The sequence below is a fragment of the Mauremys mutica genome, chromosome 2, assembly GCF_020497125.1.
Source record: "Mauremys mutica isolate MM-2020 ecotype Southern chromosome 2, ASM2049712v1, whole genome shotgun sequence".
Taxonomy (NCBI): Eukaryota; Metazoa; Chordata; order Testudines; family Geoemydidae; genus Mauremys; species Mauremys mutica.
The window spans coordinates 184,069,797-184,091,491 of NC_059073.1; the positions used below are offsets into that span (position 1 = coordinate 184,069,797).

General features: G+C 41.6%; 1 protein-coding gene across 2 annotated transcripts in view; it reads left to right on the plus strand.

The window, feature by feature from the left end:
- Nucleotides 1-21,695, plus strand: part of TMEM245 (transmembrane protein 245) — a 135,619-nt gene that overhangs the window by 89,596 nt on the left and 24,328 nt on the right. For both annotated transcript variants that reach the window (XM_045004623.1, XM_045004622.1), the window contains one exon: nt 13,256-13,401. In XM_045004623.1, coding sequence (XP_044860558.1) covers nt 13,256-13,401 — 146 coding nt within the window. The remainder of the gene's footprint in view (nt 1-13,255; nt 13,402-21,695) is intronic.

Genomic DNA, 21,695 nt, shown 5'->3' on the forward strand with positions numbered 1-21,695 from the left:
TTTTCCCATTTGTTTGCATAACTTTAAATCAAATGCTAATTCAGGGCAATTGTGTGGGTTCTCAATCACACTTGGGTAAAAAATAAGAGTGGCTATAAGGATTTCTTAGCTTAATTACTTCCTTAAGTTCCAGAGAAATGACTTTTACATCTATTTGTAGTTATGCTGTTCTGCAGCTGTCCCTTACTTCAACTGGGGGAGAAAAGCATAGAAAATAGATTTTGTGTATATAATTATTTATATTTCTTCCTGGGTCTAATATTTCACCCATGATGAAACAACTGAAAGCAGTTTCTGTAGGCTAGTGAGATTATATTAGAAATAAAAATATTTAAAGATGAAAAGATCCTGATGAATAGGTCTTCACAGTTCTTAAAGACGACATCCCCACCCTATCCCGGCATTGCCCCTCTCCGCCCCCAACCCCCAGGGAGAGGGAGGTATTTCTGATAGTCCTCTACTATCTTCTTTGCTTTCATTTGTGTAAATCATTCACAAACATTCTTGCCCAAAAGGGGGAACATAATCTTTTTGGTATAGTGGATCAAATGTTTCATTTAAACTCAAACTTTAAGTTCTACTAATGGTAAAATACACAATAAAAAACATCTTATAACCATAAATATTTTTTTTAAAAGGAAAAAGGGCATCCTTAGCATAAGGAGTAAATATGTCTTCTGAGCCTGCTATACAGGGATCCAAACAGTCTGTTCATTGGGACAATTATTGAAATGAACATGTTAGTTGTCATTCTGAGAACTCTGGAGAGCTGGTTTTGTTGGATTTAAATTATCTTTCCTAGCAAGACATCAGCTGCACTACCATCCAGAGGATGATTTTTCTTTCAAAATAACATGGAATTTTGCTGGGAATAAGGTAAATCTTTCTGCTTGTCTCTTCATATGCTCGTTTTCTAATGTAATAGGTCTGAGAAGTGCAATATATTAAGGCATTAGTAAGTGATAACTCTTACGGCTTTTGCAGTTTTCAAGTTTCATTCCCTATCATGTACATAAGACAGGATATCAGTAGTCCTGCCTCAGTTCCTCTTCCTTGGGCTTGCATGAGGAGTCCTTACAACTTCTTTCCATGTATATTAGGTCATATGAATATCCTGTTTGTGAATATTAGGTGTGAGGTTTTTCTGTAACTTCTGAGGCTCAGAATCTATATTCTGAAATCTATGGCTATGGATATGTTGAACCTTGAGTTGGTTCTCTAAAGTTTTCAGTTTTCTCTTCAATAAAATTGTTTTTAGTAAGTAATTTTACAAGTTTGGATGTCTCTTTTGCAGTTTCCTTTATTTCATTAAGCTCAAATTTAGTATGCCCTATTCTCTACTCCTTTTGTGGAAACACTTGAAATTCAAAGGTTGACAGCTTCACAGAAACTCACTGTTTCCTAGAAAGGAAACAGATTTTTATAGAGATTCCATTTTATGTGCAGTGACAAGATAATGTCTTTCCAAAATATTCAGAATACCTTTTCACTTCAGCCAGTGGTTCAGAGATGAACATTTTGTCAAATGCACTGTGCTACTACCCCTGGCTTGAGATGTCTGAGCCATCTGCTTTCCACTTATTTCCTCCTATTTTCTGCTTACCCCTACAGTTAGCCATCGGAGGCAGCTATTCCCCTCAGTGATGGTGTCAAGGCTGATTCCCCACTCTGGCACTTCAAGTGCGGAAGGTGGGGGCCCACAAGGATTCTAAAAGTTAATACTGGCCACTCCAGGCATGTATTAAACTCCCAAGGTTACAGCTTTTCTCAGACCTTGGATGGGTAGATGCTGCCACCATCCAAGTGCAAAAACCCCTTTGAAAACCCAGGAAGGCGCACTTGAGAATTCCTTCCTGTGGGTACCCTCAAATCCTTTTGCACTTCAATGCAGCATGGTCAGTCTGCAGGTGGAAATGCTGTCCCCAAATGTATGGGCGTAGTTTCTCCAGAGCATACACAATGGCGTAACATTCTTTTTCTGAGACTGACCAGTAGCTTTCCCTCTCAGAAAGTTTTTTTTGCTGAGAGACACGACAGGATGGAATTGTTGATTTGGTCGTTCCTGCATTAAAGCTGCTCTTACACCATGCTCGGACGCATCTGTGGTTACGACAAACAGTGGGTCAAAGTCCGGGGCTCTTAGTACAGGGTCAGATGTAAGGGCAGCCTTAAGCTGGCTAACGGCTTTTTGACACTTTTCAGTCCACTGAATTGCATTTGGCTGTTGGCTTTTTTTTTTTTTTTCTGATTAGGTCTGTTAGTGGGGTGGCAATTTGGCTGTAGTGTGGTACGAATAGTCAGTAATACCAGGCCAAACCCAAGAAGGATTGGACTTGCTTCTTTGACTTCGGGACAGGCCAATTTTGGATAGCATTTACTTTAACCTGAGATCCCGGTGCCAGGATGGAGGGACACCCTTAACCCAGGCTGAGTTCTAACTGCATAAGAAAGGAATTTTTTCCTAAAGACTAAGCGCTTGGAGGTGGAAGCACAGGAGGAGAGGTCACTTGGGTGACCAAGTTATGGTCCAGAAAGTGCTCCAGGCCAATAAGATGGAAGCATCATGGGAGGGGCCATTTATGGTCCGAGAGCGCCTGGGAGCTGTTAATTACCTCATAGCATTCCTAGACCCTACCCTAAAACCTGAAGTATACCATGTTAATTCTCTAAATCCCTTTTATTCCTGAGAAATCAAGGTTCTCCAGTTTACAGCCCAGGAAAGAAATGATGCTGAGTGGCTTGAAGGAGTCTGCCATGAAGGGAAAAATAGTGACGTAGAAGAGGTGAGCCTTTCCATGACCCTTGGGCATAAGCAGCAACAGCAAATCCAGGAGCTGTGCACCAGCTTCGCGCCAATGTTTTCAGCCACCCCAGGACGGACAGAACAGGAGTACCACTTCATTGACAGGTGATGCTCTCCCAATTAGAGCCCAACCCTACCAGATGGCTCCGCAAGCCAAAACGGCAATAGAAAGGGAGATCAAGGACATGTTACAGATGGCTGTAATCCGCCCCTCTGAGAGTGCTTGGGCATCTCCAGTGGTTCTGGTTCCCAAACCAGGTGGGGAAATCCACTTTTGTGTGGACTACCGTAAACTAAATGCTGTAACTCGCCCACAAAACTATCCAATGCCATGCACGGATGAGCTGTTGGAAAAACTGGGACATGCCCAATTCATCTCCACCTTAGACTTAACTAAAAGGTACTGACAAGTGCTGCTAGATGACCCAGCCAAGGAAAGGTCAGCCTTCCTCACCCATGTAGGACTGTATGAATTTCATGTGTTCCCTTTCGGACTGCTGAATGCACCTTCCAGAGACCTTCTGGCTGGATTTGGGGAATTTGCAGTCGCTGACCTTGACGATGTGGCTATATTCTCAGATTCATGAGTAGAACACCTGGAACACTTCCAAGCTGTCTTCCAGCGCATAAGGGAGGCAGGATTAACCATTAAGGCCAAAAAATGTCAAATAGGCCTAAACAGGGTAACTTACCTTAAACACCAGGTGGGTCAAGGATACAGCTTTTCTCTGACCTTGGATGGGTAGATGCTGCCACCATCCAAGTGCAAAAACCCCTTTGAAAGCCCAGGAAGGTGCACTTGGGAATTCCTTCCTGTGGGGTACCCTCAAGCCCTTTCAACCCCTCTTCCAGGGAAAAGCTGAGAAAGAAAACAAAGGAAATCAGCTATTGCCACCAGCTAATTAAACATGTGCACAAACCTCTTGGGGACACAAAAATCCAATCCTGTTCTTAAAAAAGGTAAATTTAATACAAATAATAATAATAATAAAAAAAAGATAGACAATGCATCTGGAATTTAGGATTTTTGCTAGGTTTTTTAAAAAAAAAATTACAAGGATTAAGGATCAAGATAGCTTCTTGAGGTCCACTTTAAAGGTTACAAGCAAAACAAAAGCACCTGGGGTTAGCACAGAGGAGTCCACAAACCATAAAGAAATAAAAAGAAATAAACCTCACCTCATCTTTCTAGACGTTTTCTGATCTACTTACATATCTGGGGTTTGAAATTAGTAGTTTCTAGGTATGATCTGATGATTTTTCCATACCTGGCCCAAAGCTTCTTACAGCATTGCTGCTCTGTCCCCCTCTTCCAGGGAGAACAATAACAGACAGACAAAGGGGAAGGTTTTTTCCCAATTTTAAAAGTTCTAGCCTGCCCATTGGCTCCTTTGGTCAGGTGCTCGTTCCCTTGCTTTTACCTATGGACTTTTTAACCCTTTACAGGTAAAGCAAGTAGAAAACAGCTAATAAGAGGGGTTTTATAGCTAGCTGGCTGGCTGGGTGTCCATAAAAGGGAGCGCCCCCCCCCTTCATTTATGACAGATGGACACTGAGAGTTTATTTCCTCTCTGTGAGGGGCACATCAACCAGAAATTTATTTTGTTTGCTTTCAAAACAGCTGTTAAAAGCAAGAGATGATCTGTTAAAGCTCTTTCTCCTAGATAAGTCTAAGGTCTGCCTAAGACCCTTTAAAGCAGGCTCCTTCTGGGTCCAAGCAGTCCTTTGCAAAAAGTGCCTCCACAGTAACTGCCTGTGTCTCAGCTTCTAGGGCTCCTGTTTAATCAAAGCCTTCTACTGATCATTTTGTCATTCCCTCCTCCCATCCACACGGGGAGATTTCAGCACTTCTCATCCAAGCAGCATAGACACAGGTCTCCATCTAAATTGAAAGAGACATCTTCACTTTCAACTTGAAAAGAGGACAGCTGAAAGCCTCAACAAGGGTCCCTCTGGTGTCCGCAAAGACACCGAAGTTGGACCTCTGATGCTGACAAAGTCATTCTATCACTATCTTGGATATAGAGTCTGAAGTATCACCTCATGGGTTTGCTCTCATGCTGATAGGGCTGTTGGTTCTGGTACTGATCGCTTTGGCACCACTTTTTTGGACCAACTTCTGTTGGTGAGACAGATGAGCCTTCACGGAGCTCTTCTTCACATCTGGGAAACTAACCCAAGTAAATTAGTTCCCAGGAAGTCATGTTGGTGCTCCATTTTGAACTTAAGAGCTCTGAGCACATTTGTCTGTCAGTGCATATTCAGAATGGTGACTCTGGCTAAAATAATCCATATCTTGGATCTTCTAGACTGGTTTGAAGCTCTCAATCCCCGCCCCCGGCACACAGGACATAATTGCATTTTGTAGTTGGGAAGGCACATTAACAGTCTGCAAACCCAAGTCTGTCTGACTTTGCGTTTGTTGTTTACAAGAATGGTTGAAGTCCACTCTACCGATCCGAATAGATATCATATAGACATGGAAACACAGATTCCACAAGAAATCCTTTTATTCTTAAACTGGTGGGAAAACCCATATCAAGTATACCAGGGCATTTCCTTTTTTCTACCTCCTCCAACAAAGACCCTAGTGACAAATGCCTCCGTTTTGGCTAGGTGCAGACCCCCACCCCATCCCAATGACAAGTTTAGGATTTATGATTCCAAAAGGAGACTCGCTTTGCATATCAATATTCTAGAACTCAGAGAGGTTTCTTCCTTACATCCACAGCAAGAATCCAAGTAATAACAGACGATACCACAGTAATATTTTACAGTAGAACCTCAGTTACGAATACCAGAGTTATGAACTGTCAACCACACACCTCATTTGGAACTACACAATCAGGCACCAGCAGACACACCAAAAAAGCAACTGCAGAACAGTACTGTGTTAAACATTAAACTACTAAAAAAAGGGAAAGTTTTAAAAAAAAAATGAACCAGGTAAGGAAACTGTTTCTGTGCTTGTTTCATTTAAATTAAGATGGTTAAAAGCACCAGTTTTCTTCTGCATAGTAAAGTTTCAACGTTGTATTAAGCCAATGTTCACTTGTAAACTTTTGAAAGAACAACTTTTTCAAGGCGGTGGTAACTCTGAAGTTCTACTGTATATAAACAAATGGGGAGGAGCCAAATCTACTCCCACTTTGCAAAGAAACTATTATCTGGTGGAACTGGAGCGTACAACATCAAATTGACAATTTCAGTCCTTCATCTACCAGGGCTACAGAATATGCTAGCAGACCACTTGAGCAAACAGTTTTCACAGAACCACAAATGATCAGTAAAAGACCCTGTCATCTAATCAGTAGGGATTTCCAGATATTGACTTGTTTGCTACCCAAGAGAATGTGAAATTCAAAAACTTCTGTTCCACAGGGGGGTGGAGTCAGAGATCTTGAGTGGATGCATTCCACAAGCATCTGTGTCTATGTACCTGCCAATTCCTCTTGTTCCAGGAGCATTGAAGAAAATCAAGCAAGAATCAGCACTGATAATCCTCTTAGGTCCAGCCTGGCCTAGGCAATACTGGTCTGGAACTGATAACACTTTCCATATGTTCTCCAATAACAATAACACTATCACTGCCTCTCGGGATAAAAGGAAGACTTTGCATCCAGATACAGCATCCCTGCATCAGTGGATGCTGTCAGGTTGACTGTCATGAAAAGGACTTGTTCTAGAGATGTGCAGAATATCTTAATACAAAGTTGAAAAGGTTCAACAAGATCTATTTATGCTAAGTGGAAAAGTTTGGCCATCTCAGGGCATTTTGTCTCCAACTCACACTGTTTCTTCATATGCTCCTGTACAAATTATATTTAAGGATTCAGATCTCTCAATCAGTTAACTCCAGATTCACGTGGCAGCAATATCTGCATGTCATCCACATATTCAAGACCATTTTTTTCTCATCTAGCGGTGGTCAAGTTTCTCAGAGTTCTGACTCATGTATTTTCACCACTGGGGGAACCAGCCACCTCTCCCTGGAATATTGTCCTCAAGGGATCAATGCAGTGGTGCCATTTTTCCTGTTGCGTCCTCTCTTACCAGTAATGGAATGTGTCCATGCCTCCTTTCCCCCCCCCCCCATTACTGCACAATTGGCTTAGCAGAGGGGCTGTGACTGGGGCTGGAGCAGGGCTGCAGCTGGGGCTCATTCCCCACACCCTGTGGGAGCTTGGCCAGGCCCTATTGCGCCCCCTCCCCCCCCGTGTTCCTCTGTGCCTTCCAGGTGGGGCACCCCACAGTTTGAAGGCCACTGGGTTAATGGGTCCTCCATTTGAACCCTCAGCTACCTGTTCTGTGTTGCATCTTTCTATGAAGATGGCTCTCAGTAACAATCATCACTTCAGAAATGAGTTGACCAGAACACTATATCAAAGGCAACTTATCAATAAATATTTACTCTTACAGATGATGAAAATGATTTGAATCTTGTAACTCACATGTAGTACACCACTTTCAGAAATCCAACAAAGCAGCTCTGTATTAAGGTCTCAGCAAGACTGTAGTTCTTTGTCTCAAACATTTAAACTTTTTTGTTTTTGCAAGAGAACTCTCTGGAAGTCAGATAACACCTTCATTTTAAATAAAAGCCTCAAGTGTCCAAATAGATCAGTTGTCTTCACTTAACTCGATATTCCTCTGGGTGTCTCAGCAATTCAACCTAACACAAAGAGGAACAGCTCTTCTTTAGTTGTATTCTCTTAAACCTAGGGTTAATCTGGCCCTGTAATCAGTGACACAAGCTAGCTCTGTTTTGTTAGTGTTTTAAGTAGGATTGAATTTACACATTTTCTATAGATGAACAGTGAATAAAGTTGGTTCAGCTCATATTTTTACTGCAGAACGGGAAGATAAAAGTGCTATTTGGCCGAAGGAGACCTGCAGTTCTGTTGGGGAATATGGAAATTCTCAACACGTTTTTTAGTATGTCAGCAGTAAAGTCTCTGGACAGAAAATAACTCAGTGAACAGCAGGGATAGACATGTTTCCCAATGTACAGACCTGTCTCGCACACAATTAAACTACATTAATATATATAGTACTAGGCTGTATATTTTAGCACAGAATTTTCTCACCAGTCACTTTCTGTTTAGATGCAGTCCTTTGGTGCCTCAGTTATGACTTAGGGTACATCTATACTACCCGCCGGATCAGCGGATAGTGTTCGATGCATCGGGGATCAATTTATTGTGTCTCATCTGGACGCGATAAATCGATCTGCTAATCAATGCCTGTACTCCACCTCGGCAGGAGGAGTAAGCGGAGTCGACGGGGAAGCTGCGGCAGTCGACTCGCCGCCAGGAGGGCGGCCAGGTAAGTTGAACTAAGATACTTAGACTTCAGCTACTCAAATAGCATAGCTGAAGTTGTGTATCTTAGTTCGAACCCCCCCCTCCCCCCACTAGTGTAGCCCAGGCCTTAGAAGTTTAATTTTTGCATATTTTTAAATTAAGAAATCACTAAGTGCCTTGTAAAATGCAAAGAATGGCTTAACAGGTTGTCTTCAGTGGCCTCCCTCTTCTTTTGTTGACCCACAATTGAAGCCTTACATTGCTTTCCCAACTAGTGGCTAAGGTGATTCTGAAATTTTCCAAAACAAATGCTCAAGCTTACTTAAGATCTACTAATGGACAAAGGGGAGCACATGTCTTGATGTTGCATGTAATGTTGGAACTATTCTGTTTGTGGGAGGAGGGGGGCAAGTCAGTTATATTGAATATAGTATTTATCTTGTGATTCCTGGCATTACTTTGCACAATACAGGTTCTCTTTTTTCAAAATTTAATTGCACTTCCTTATAAATGGAATTGTTGGAGTATGATGCTCTAATGACATGCATTTTCACTTAATATTAATTAAATGAACTGTATGTCTGTGTATCATTTAGTTCAACTAACTCCCTTCTGTCACTCCTGCTTCTCCAAGGTAGGATAGGGTCCTCAAATGCTGCTGCATTGTTGCTCCTTAGGAAAGGGAAGCTTCTGCTGCCATTCCAAATAGGGGAAGAGGCCATGGTGTGAGTGTGGTGCTATGCAGACTGGGCTAAAATTGTCCTGTGTGATAGTGCACCTAGGGCTTCAGACTGTAATCCAGTCCTGCACAGTTTGCGTTCCAGGTGGGAAGGAGTTCTTCCGGCAGCTCATCAGTTCAGCTCTGTGCTGCCCTATTATATTCTCATGGCTCGCTTTCAGAAATAAGCAAGGGCAGTCCTAATCATCCAGGAGAACTCTTGTCCAGCTTTCTGACTCTCCCTTTTGTGAGTAGCAGTGTGGCTTATGTGGTGAAAGCAGCACAGAAAGAGGTGCCCTCCCAGTGTGATGCTCTGGCAAAACAAGGCTAATGCGATCCTTGGATGTATAAATGAAGGAATAGTGAAGAGAAGTGGGGAGTTGATTTTATCTTTGAGTATAGTATTGGTAATATCAATGCTGGAATACTGCACCCAGTTCTGGTGTCCACATTTGAAAAAGGATGTTGAAAAACTGGAGACGGTGTAAAAAAGAGCCACACAAATTATTTGAGATCTGGAAAAAATACCTTATTGCTACCATAAAAATCCCCAAATTTATCCATTCCTTCCACATGTGGTGCTGCCCTCATCTTCTCCATAAATCTTCACCCTTAACTTGTAGTTTTTGCCACCTAATCTTTTGGTGTTACCCTCTTTCATTTTCTCTTTATGTTCTAAGACGCCTATCTAAAGTGAGTGTTCTATGTTGACGAGTAAGACTTTCCTGCAATCATCTTGCGGTCCTTTATATCTTTTTTTGTTTTTTTTCTAGGAAACGTGAAAAATAGTCAGTCTGGCTCCCACTCTTGTTGGTAATAAGCTGTTTATCTCTTTTTGTAAAGAATGTGTTGGATACTACTAGGTCATGAGCTTATATCAAGTGCAATATGCTTTCTTTTTTGTCATGTAAAGTTCTGTAGCCCTGGCCACTGTGTTGTCTGCTATATCCATGCCTGTCTCTTCCAGCATGTCCATTTCAGTTGGTGCCAATAATTATTTCCTCATTTTCTGGAACTTGCTGAAGAGCATTGTCCGACATCTTCCAGAGAGTTGGTTTCTCATCCTCAGCACAGCCAGATTAGGAAGCATTTAGTAACCCACCTTCAAAAGCCAGCTTGACCATCGTTAACCTCTCACGGATTCTATTTATTATCACCACTCTTTCCTTTATTTTACTATTGAGATATGGCTACTCTGTTTCTTCAGTTGAAGGCCCCACAGTAAATAATTTTGTATTCTTCTCCAATCTCTTTTGCCTTTTCCACTTTCCATTTTGTTTCCCAGATACATGCTGTCTGTACCTTCTGCCTGATTGCCTTCTATGATGAGATAATGGGCTCTGTGGATATGGGAAAAGCGATGGATGTGATATATCTTGATTTTAGCAAAGCTTTTGATACAGTCTCCCACAGTGTTCTTGCCAGCAAGTTAAAAAAGTATGGCTTGGATGAATGGACTATAAAGTGAATAGAAAGCTGGCTAGATTGTTGGGCTCAACGGGTAGTGATCAACGGCTTAATGTCTAGTTGGTAGCCAATATCAAGCGGAGTTCCCCAGGGATCGATCCTGGCGCTGGTTTTGTTTAACATCTTTATCAATGATCTGGATGATGGGATTAATTGCATCCTCAGCAAGTTCGCAGATTACACTAAACTCGGGGGAGAGGTAGAGATGCTGGAGGGTAGGGATAGGGTCCGGAGTGTCCTAGACAAATTAGAGGATTGGGCCAAAAGAAATCTGGTGAGGTTCAACAAGGACAAGTGCAGAGTCCTGCACTTAAGAAAGAAGAATCCCATGCACCGCTACAGGCTGGGAACTGACTGACTAAGCAGCAGTTCTGCAGACAAGGACCTGGGGATTACAGTGGACAAGAAGCTGGATATGAGTCGGCAGAGTGCCCTTGTTGCCAGAAAGGGCAATGACATATTGGGCTGTATTAAATAGGCTCATTGCCAGCGAATCGAGGGAAGTGATTATTCCCCTCCTATTGGGCATTGGTGAGGCCACACCTGTAGTATTATGTCCAGTTTTGCCCCCCCCCCCCTACAGAAGAGATGTGGACAAATTGGAGAGAGTCCAGTGGAGGGCATCGAAAATGATTAGAGGGCTGGGGCACATGACGACTTATGAGGAGAGGTTGAGGGAACTGGGGTTATTTAGTCTGCAGAAGAGAAGAGTGAGGTGGGATTTGATAGCAGCCTTCAACTACCTGAATGGGGATTCCAAAAAGGATGGAGTTCGGCTGTTCTTAGTGGTACCAGATGACAGAACAAGGAGCAATGGCCTCAAGTTGCAATGGGGGAGGTCTAGGTTGGATATTAGGAAACGCTATTTCACTAGGAGGGTGGTGAAGCACTGGAATGGGTTACCTAGGGAGGTGGTGAAATCTCCATCCTTAGAGGTTTTTAAGGCCCAGCTTGACAGAGCCCTGGCTGGGATGATTTAGTTGATGTCGGTCCAGCTTTGAGCAGGGGATTGAACTAGATGACCTCCTGAGGTCTCTTCCAACCCTAATCTTCTATGATTCTACCTTCCTCCTCTTCAGTGTTTCCTAGCCCCATGCTACAGCCAGTTACTGGACCATCATTCCAATGTACCAGTCTGATCTTCAATTTCTGGACTAACTTCATTAACTGCATGCTTCTGAAGTTACACTGTAGCCCTCACCTACAACACTTGGCCAGGGACACCGTGCATCATTTCTTGAGAATACTCTCCCATTGTCTTGATTTATTTGAGGACTCATAGTGTCAGTTTATGGCAAATTTTTACATCTGGCTGCTAACCTGGCACAAGCCCGCCTCCTTTTTCTTGGTACTGGCTTGGTACCAGCAATGATGACAGATATATTGGAGAGTGCTAAACTAGTTGTGGGTGAATCAAAAGAGAAAGCCTTTATTCAAAAAGCAACTTGGTGTTGAAGTGATAAAAGATGAGAGAGAGAAATTATGGTAGTAGGAGCAAACGAGGTGGAGGAATAGTAGTATGTAAAGAAATTGCCCAGGAATGTAGTTACAAAAGCGAAAGCAAAGGTTTTGGAGAAATTTTATGTAAGACCTAGAACAAAGGCGGGGGGGAAAGGGAATGTATAGACTGGTGAAAGGACAAGACAGAAGTACCAAAGATATATAAAGGAAGTGAGGTTCATCAAAGATGAAGTTGGTATGGTATTGATTGTTGATAGTCATATAAAGGATTGATGGAAAAGGCATTTTGAACAGCTTTTAAAAGAATAAAATCGAAGAAAGTAATGCTATTTTATGCTCTACTACACCAAAGTTCATCATTCTATCAGACCAGATGAAGTGGCAAATGCTCTAAAAGAAATGTAAAATAAGGCTGAGGCCCAAACAGAATCGTTATTGAGGCATGGAAAAAGCTTGGAATAGAAGATATCCCTCTGCTGGCATTCTTGTTCAGCTCCATCATGTGATGGGAAAAGATACTAAACATGTGGAGGAAAAGGACCTTGGTGCCAAGATACAAGGAAAAAGGTGGTTGCTATTGATCTGGAAAAGACCTTTGACAGAGTTCCGAGACAAGTCATCTGGCGGTGTACGAGGGAGAAGATGGTACCAGAACTTTGTGTGGATTGGTCAAGCCACATATGTAGGTGCTATGTCAATATTCAGAACTTCTGGTGGTGAAACAGATAAACTCTTGGTAAAGGTAGAAGTGTGTCAGGGATCAACACTGAGTTCTTCCTTGTTTATCCTTGTCCTGGATACCCTCTCAAGGAATATACAGAAGGAGGCATCTTGATGCATGCTGTTGCAGATACCATTCTGTGCAGTGAGGAGAAAGATAGGTAGTCTAGAAGAAGATTTTGATAACTGGAGAGAGATGTTGGAGAGACATGAGCTCAAAATAAGCAGAGGAAAAACAGAGTATATGGTATGCAACTTATATGATGTGAACATTGAAGGCTTATTCTTGAAACTAGATGGGCAGACTGTTACAGAAAACACACAGTTTCAAGTATCTGGGTTCCAGAATCCTGGAAAATGGGGAAATAGAGGACAAAATTAGAACTAAGATAATAAATGTCTCACTCAAATGGACAGAAATAAGTGGTGTAATATGTGACAGAAAGATGCCAGTAAGATTAAAAGGGAAAGTCTGACTGATTCTCTAGGAGCTCTTCCAAACTTCAATGCAGTAAAGGACTGGTGCCTCTGTACTGGGGGGAAAAAATTAAAAATGATTGCTTGGAACTCTTTCAGGTAACTGTCAAATCCCTTTTTCAAAGGCAAGATTTACTTTCAGATGTGCCATTTGTATGACCTGAAGTGCATTTCTCTAAGTCTGTGTGTCCAATAGTATTTTGTGCGTTTCACAATTATGTTAAATGACCTGAAACATATTTGCATTCTATTATCTGCATAGTGTTTAATGCATTTTTTTCTTTCAAATTGTGATTTGTTTTACAGGTGATTTTCCTGACCACATTGTTTTATCTGTTAAGTTCCAGTGATGAGTACTACAAACCAGTGAAGTGGGTGATTAGCTTGACACCTTTGTCTCAACCAGGCGCATCCTCAAATATTGTTGGCCAGTCTGTGGAAGAGGCCATAAGGTATGTTGTTGCTTTCTCACTAGCTGTGGAAAACAATTTCTTTGTGAGACTGGCATATTTTTTGTATGAATATTGAATAATTTTAGTTTAGTTTAATTTTAGCTGTTTGTGTTAAGGATATGCAGTTGTGGCTGCTCATATTTCAAGGACTTAGAGTATGTTAATAATAGACCAGTGTGTCCTTGTTGGGATGAGGCAGAGAAGAAAATCTTGATCCAGATTGTTCCACGCTAAATGTGCCACCTCTGTCTCTCCCCCTTCCCCCTCCTGAACCCTCCCCGCCCCAATTCTTAGAACTTTTGAAAAATACATTATTTTTACTGAGACATTTTATAATACAACTGTTTTTAATTATACAGTTACTTATTTTGTGATAACTAAATAAAGATGTTTCTAGGTATCCTCTTACAGTAGCAGCTTACAGACATTAGTATGATTGACTATATCTGCTTTTCATCCCATGGCATGAGGGAACAGAGCAGCCACAATGGTAGAGACTATCTTCTTTGCTTTTTTGATTTGGACTGTGTGCATGTCACTAGATTACTAAGTAGAGCCGCACTAAGTAAACTCATCCTGTTTGCAATCGTGCTTCTGTGCTTTAGTGCCTGGCCAGTTTCTCCCAAGTTGTCTTTCCATGACCCCATACATTTATATAGCATCTTTAATTGTACAGTGGCAGAGGCTAGCTTCATTGTTTTGTTGATTAGGGCTGTGTGTATACTCCTAGCTTCAAAGTGCCATTCACCAAAGAATTTGTTTCACTTTGTAGGCCCATATCACAGATAATGCAATGAACTGGATCAGTATATAGGAAAACAACGAACTGGAGGGGATGGGAAACTAAGGGAGGAGAGAAGTAAAGCCAGAGAAGCAAGGTGTAGGGAAGGAGAGACAACAGGCATCAGCACTAGATAAAGCAGAGCAAACGATTGGGAAGTATAAGGGGATGCTGGCCTGCCTTGCTGACAGAGACTTTATTTTGAAGATGCAAGAAGTCAAATTTGGCTTTAAAAGAATGCAGATGTAAAGATATGCAGAAGTGTGTGCTATCGGGTCCCTTTAGTCTACCCTTGTTCCCTAATCCCTGTATGCTTTTCTTTTCCTACCCTCACTCTGTTAATCTAAATTCTACCCTGAATGTTAAGTTGCACACACATCTACAGAATTTGCCATAACACTGAGCGTATATCTACGCTACAGTGGTCCAGTGATGGCACTGCAGCTGTGCCAGTGTAGTGCTGTAGTGTAGCTGCTGCTTATATTGATGGAAGGGTTTTTTCTGTCGATATTGTTAATCCACCTGTCCAAAAGGCGGTAGCTAGATTGGCAGAAGAACTCTTCCATTGTCTTAGCTGCCTCTACACGGTGGGTTAGGTTGACCTAACTACGGTGCTCAGGGCATGACATTTTCCATGGCCCTGAGCAACATAGCTATGTCAATCTAATTTTTCAGTATAGACTTGGCCTGATATGAGATCTTCTTGCTAAAACATATGCTTTAGGAACTTTGGGGCAGTTCTATGGACTGTTATACAGATCAGTCTTGATGATCACAATGGTCCATTCTGGCCTTAGAATCAATAGATGCAATACATTAGCTGCAGCTTTGCGGGTGGAATAAATACAGTGGGTTATGTAGAGCAGCAGAAAGGAGAATGAAAGGACTTACTCTTTTTGTGATAATCCAGTTTCCATAATGAACTTAATGACTGATTTCTTGAGGACTAATGGTCAGAATAGACTAATGGTGAGGACTTATCTTGAATTATTACTGTTAGTGTGGTTTTATATATATATATATATATATATATAAATATATATATATATATATATATATATATATAATATATGATTGTTCATTGTTTGTCAGATCTCATGCCATTTGGAAAATAATTATGATTCTGTCAGTTCATCAGGCTGTCTGCAGGAAAATTGCTTGTTTGTCACAGTGTAGCAAGTATATTTTATTTTTTTAAAAAATCCGTTCTTCCCAGATTCTGACCTTGAAGGAGAATAATAAGCTAAAACTGCATGTGCATCTGATATGGCTTATATATTAAATCTATAGATATGATTTTTGTCATGGTAAAACAGTTTGTAATTCATAGCACAGTCTTGGTAAGAAATAGATAATTTCACACTATAATAATGGGAACCTTGTGGACCCTGCTGCTGCATGTTAACAGTTTGTTAGTTTGCTTTGATCTAGTCCTCTTTTTGAAATGTGATTAGATCAGAGCAAACTAGCGAATTGTTAGTGCATGGCAGCTGATCAAAGTAGACTAACAAACCTGTTAAAGCAGAGCAGCATATAAATGGCAAAATTCAGGGGTTCCATGACACTGGTGACCGCCATGACATAATTGTAGCCTTAGTTAAATCACATGCTGATGAATAGTAGTCTGGGATGTACAGTAATAGGATCAAGATACTCTGCTGGTATGAATTATAACATCATAATGGCACTCATCTAGTTCCTTTCATCTTAGACTCTCATAACATTTTACAACCATTAATTCAGCCTCAAAACATCTCTGTGCACCCACCTATGCCAAATGACTTAGTGATATTAGTGTAATGGGAGCTACTAGAGATGAAGTTTATAATTTTCTCTAAAGGTATCATGAGTGCATAATTCTCACTCTTGGTGCTCATGCCTCTAAACCAGTGATTCTCAACCTATTTACCATTGTGGGCCGCATATGCAGCTCTCTATGTAGTATGTTGGCTGCAGCCACAGAATATATATACTAACTATGGCCCTGAGCATGTTGCATAGGGTCACAGCTGTGTGTTGACTGGGCCTCGGGTTGAGAACCACTGCTCTAAATACTACCCGACAGGGCATGTTCCAGACACCTGAGTTGAGGCTGCAGAACATTTCAGTCAGTCCTTTTCTGATAGTGTTCAGTGAAGAAGCTGCCTCATAAATGTTACCCAGTGATTCTCAACTTCAGCTATGGCTCCCATTGCTCATAGTTCTTTAAACAGGATTCAGAGTATCCTTTGTCCGATTTCCAATCAATAGCAACAATTTTAGTTGGTACGTTGGTGTTTTTTCAACAGGGCATAACTATGCAGCTGGTTTACTATTTATTATTTAAAATGAGGTGGTGCCCAGAAGTGTGAAATACTTCCAAATGCTAGGTAAGATGTACTCATAGGAACAGGGAAAGTACAACCGAAAAAGATTCATGCTTTAAGGGTTCTGCCTCAATTTTTTGCGTCAGTGAGAGGCTTCAGTAGCCCAATTTGTGTGTTGGCTTTCAGCAGTCATTCAGCAAAGGTTCCAATGGTGGAAGAGGGGCAATAATCTCCCATGAAATGGCATGTTTGACAGACTTTCCAAGTGCAGTTTGGTCTCCCATGGACAATCTGTAGTGGTTTTTATTCTTCTGTGTTCCATTGATGCCAGATCTGCAAAGTTGATGACACCTTCTCCCTGAACTGATTGAGCTATGAGCCTTTGTATGGACAAGCCCATTTCAGGTTGGCCCTCTGCTGTGCGCCATGTGTTCCACTCCTGCTTGTTCCTGTCTCATGAATTCAGATTGTGGAGGTGCACTTGAGAATGGTAGCAGGGAGCTAGACCCACAACTGGGCAGTGCAACAGCCCACAGAATATTCTTCTAAGTACTTGGAGCATACATTCACGTGGATCCTTCTTTGAATCATGCCTCTGAGGATATGCCTTCACTGCAATGTAAACCCAGGGTTAGTAGAATTTGAGTTAGCAACCTGGAGCTCCAGCATCTAGAGTGCATTATGCACACTTGAGTACAATCACCCATATCCCAGACTTCCTAGCACCCTCCCCAAAATTTAGTTGCTCTAGCCCTTTGTTTGTGGTGCACTGTGGGAAAACTTGAATGTCCACCAAACTTGACTCCAGAGGATAAAGAGAGTCAGTCTATGGGACTGTGGAATACTGTTGGCAAACTCCCAGAGCCCGAGTCCACTGGGACAGCATCTACTCTACAAAGGAATAAGGCTTGAACCCTGGGTCCAAGTTGGGTCAGGCTCAGGCCCTCCACCCCACAAGGTCCTGGGATCCTGTATCTGAGCCCTGAGTTAACGCAGTTTGTGTGTAGATGGAAGGGGGGTTAGAGTTGAGCCTTAGTTTGAACCCTGGGCTTAAGTTGTAGTGTAAACTGCCCTGAGTCCTAGGGATGAACTTGGAATGAACTTAAGACATTAGAAAATTCATCCAGTGTTTTCTTTGTTTTTGTTAATACCGGTTCCCTAGGTAATACCATAACTTAAAGAATTGTGTTGAAATGACTGATTTTTATTTCTCACAGCTATGATCTGGCAGGCCTGCAGTTAGTCAGGTGAAGATTTATTCTATCCAACACTGAACAGCTTCCTTTGTCAGTCACAGGAATGTTTAAATCATGGCTCTATGCAAAGCAACCTATTAGTTTTGCTCAATACTTTTACAGTTTGCACAGATTCAGTCTCTAAGGAAGAATACTGCTTATATGGTCCCCTTATCTTATAGTACCTGTTTCTGAAATACTTGTTCTATATCAGACCAGCTCCTCCCACCTGTTTGAGTTATTGATTTTCAGAATGTTCTTTAATGGAAATCAGTGACATTGATGCAAAGTTTTGGTTTTTGTTGACGTGTTCTGAAAGTTTTTTTTATTGTTTCGTGCCTTGTGAGGTATCTTACCACCTTTTATTTAAAATAAATAAATCATACCTATGGATAGTAGCCCTTATTTCATTTGTAATTATACTCTTTAATTAGCGACATTCCTCAAGATTCTCTCTAAATTTGAGAATCTGGCACAAAGATGATATATTTACTTACCTTGTGATTTTCATTCTTTACCAAGATCACTTGCAAGATTCCTTCAGAGTTGTAAGGCAGCTTTTTTATCTGTTGTCCTTTCGTATCTGGTATTATTCCTTCCTTTAATTCTTTTAAAAATGTAATTAGAAATTAGGAAAAATCTTATTTTCTGCTCTTCAAAAGAGATGATTGGGCATGTTCGGGGACCTATGATGTGCTTGAGATTGGTGCATGCTAAGCAGGATAGAGCTCTTAAACCAGGTTTTGAGTGTTTTAGAAGGTCAAAAATGTTAAGTAAGTACTCGCTGTAGGCATAAGACCCAAATGTAAAACCCTGCAAATAACAAGATAAATAATTATTCCTTACAGAGATTTCCCACCCCCACCCCCAAACTTCCTTCATCCCCCCCAGTGGTCAAATAGTTACTGTGTTGCGAATACAATTGTTTTCCACACACCCCATAAATTCCAACACTCTCTCTTATCCCCCGGTTTGGTTTATACTTGACAGCTTACGTTGACCTAACTCTGTAAGTATCTACACTACAACATTGTTTGTGCTGATGTAAGTCACCCACTACACCGACCTAATAACTCCACCGGCACAAGAGGCGTATTGCTTAGGTTGATGTAGTTAGAACTAACATTAATCCATCTTAAACTTAGCTTGAATTATTAGGAAAGAACCTACATCAGTCATCTGGATTGTTTGGCAATCCAAGGGTGTAATGAACGATACTTCAGTAGTGAAGTGTGTTTCTTAAAATTCAGCCAGATCCAATGGTGGAAGAGGGGCAATAGGGGCTGTTAATCTCCCATGAAATAGTATATTTGGCAGACTTACACAGTTCTTCAGGATTCATTTGCATGCTAGAACAACCATTGTTCCTGAACCCATTCAGTGATCTGTATCATTTATTACCAATTACGGTGACTGAAATTTCCATTTATTAGATAAGACCAAGGGGACCAATCTTTAATTGTTTAATGAAATAAACCAAGATTTGTCTTGTGTCTTGATACTGAAGCTGCATGGGCTTACATTTTACAATTAATCGAAGTAATGAGAATATAATCAAATCAATTCTACATCTGTAGACTAGTTTATTTCCTTAATTCATTCATATGACATCCAAGTAAATTAGAATTATTGGGAGTTAGTGTTGGTTTTCAGAGTACCCCCAAGAGAGTTAGAAGTATTATGTATTTAAATTAATATTATTGTTAAAAATATGTTGGTGAATTTTGTTCATATAAGAAGCTTGTCCTGCCTAGTTTAAAGTGCTCACCTGTACTGAATTCTATGCATATGGGATATGATTCAAAATTATAAATAAAATACTATTTTGGGCTGACCCAGTCATTCATTAGGTAGTGCTTTGCACTAGCACTTGAGACTTCTCATTCCCTAGGCCAGGAGGTCTTGGGGATGTTGCAGAGGCAAATGCTCCACGGCTAGAAGAAAACATACCTTCCATTGTTCCATAAAGAACTTTACATGGCCTAGCTAGCAGCAGTGTAGGTGATTTTCAGAAAAAGAAACATACAGCGTTAGTTGGCCAAAGAAGGGGTTGATGACACACTACCTTGAGTTGATGGAAATATTTGCTGAGGCTTTCACTCAGGACTAACAAGAAAACTTGTTTCAGATATGAACTAGAATTATTAGATTTTACAGGACTTTTGTGTCTATTAGCCATTAATACTTCAGTAAGTGAAAATACTCAGAATGTAATTTTTTTTTTTAAATAAAGCAGTACTTTGAGGGCTGGGGTGTAAATTACCAGATAACTGCTTTCCCAGGGCACTAGAGACTGTCAAAGTCCTTTGTATGAAGTTAGTTCATAATAACCCAACTACTTCACGTGTCTTTGATTGACTATTACCACCTTGATTCATGTATCCCTAAAAGTAGAGGGATGATGCTTTTGTCTCCTCATTTCTGATTGGATGAAGTGGTAATTCTCAAGTTCCTGGATCTCTTTAGTAGCAGCATGCGCACCTTTGCCTGAACCATTTTCCTTTCCCTTAGCAGCATGTCGTTCTCTTCCTGAATGCACCATACCCTTCTTCCCTGAAGTTCCCATTCTGCTTGCTCTGGTGGAGATATTGCACATTACTAAGTTGCATGTTGTCACGGCCTCAGTGCAATTTAGTGTGTGCGATATTTTCACATGAGTGCATGCACACGGGTATGGCTGTGGCTTAAAGTTACTGCAGCTTTCAGTGTTATAGAAGTCATAAGACCAGTTCAGTGTTTTGACTGGATTCTTGAAACATTCTTCTTAGCAAAAGCTCAAATTTAGTAACACCAGGAAGATGAGTAGTGTTTGTTTTCCATTTGAGAAGTGTTATCGTTATTTTCTTCATCCATTTTAATACATTTCAAAATCTTGAGATTCTTGGTTGGTTATAGAAAATTCTCCCAAATGATCATAGTTTTTCCTAAAAAGCAAATGGAAAAGCGTCCTCCAGATTTTAAAGAAAAGGTTCTCCTAACAAAGAAAGGGACTGAACCAAAGTTGCCTAAAAGTGAAAAGGCAATGTTTGATGCAGAGAGCTACAGTGCCTTGATTGTTCAGTCGGGTTTCTATTAACACTTGAGAACTTTTATTTACAGTAAAAGCTGTTTTATCTGGTAGCTGAGGGAATGGGGGATGCTGGTAAGTGAAAAATGCCTGTTAACAAAGAGGGAGGGAGTTGGGTGAAGAAGGGAGTGCAGGGTTGGGGCATGGGCTTTGGGAGGGAGTTTGCGTGTGGGAGGGGGCTCGCAGCAGTGTGGGGGGGTGCCGGATTTGGGGGGGCACTCACTTCGGGCTGCTCCCACAAGCAGCGACCTGTCGCGGCTGGTCCTAGGTGAAGGCACAGCTCTGTGCACTGCCTCCGCCTGCAGGCGCCGTCCCTGCAGCTCCCATTGGCTACGTTTCCCAGCCAGTGGGAGCTGCGGAGGCAGCACTTAGGGCGGGGCGGAGGCAATGCGCAGAGCCGCCTGTCGCACCTTCACCTAAGAGTAGCAGGGACAGGTCACCACTTGTGGGAAGCCGCCCGAGGTGTGCGCCTCCCAGATCTGACACTTCACATCCCCTCCCGTGCCCAAACTCCCTCCCAGAGCCCACGCTCCATACCTCATCCCACGCAAAATACGCTGCCGGCCCAGCACCAACCGGAATTTCAATAATGATCAGAAATGCCGGTTTATAGAGGTTTCGGGTTAGTGAAGTGCCGGATAAAACAGCTTTTATTGTAGTAACTCAGGGAATGTCTACACTATGGGATTATTCCGATTTTACAGAAACTGATTTTTGGAAACAGACTGTTTAAAGTTGACAGCATGCGGCCACACTAAGCACACTAATTCGGTGGCTTGTGTCCATGTACCGAGGCTAGCGTCGACTTCCGGAGCGTTGCACTGTGCTATCCCATAGCTATACCATAGTTTCCGCAGTCTCCCCCGCCCATTGGAATTCTGGGTTGAGATCCCAATGCCTGATGG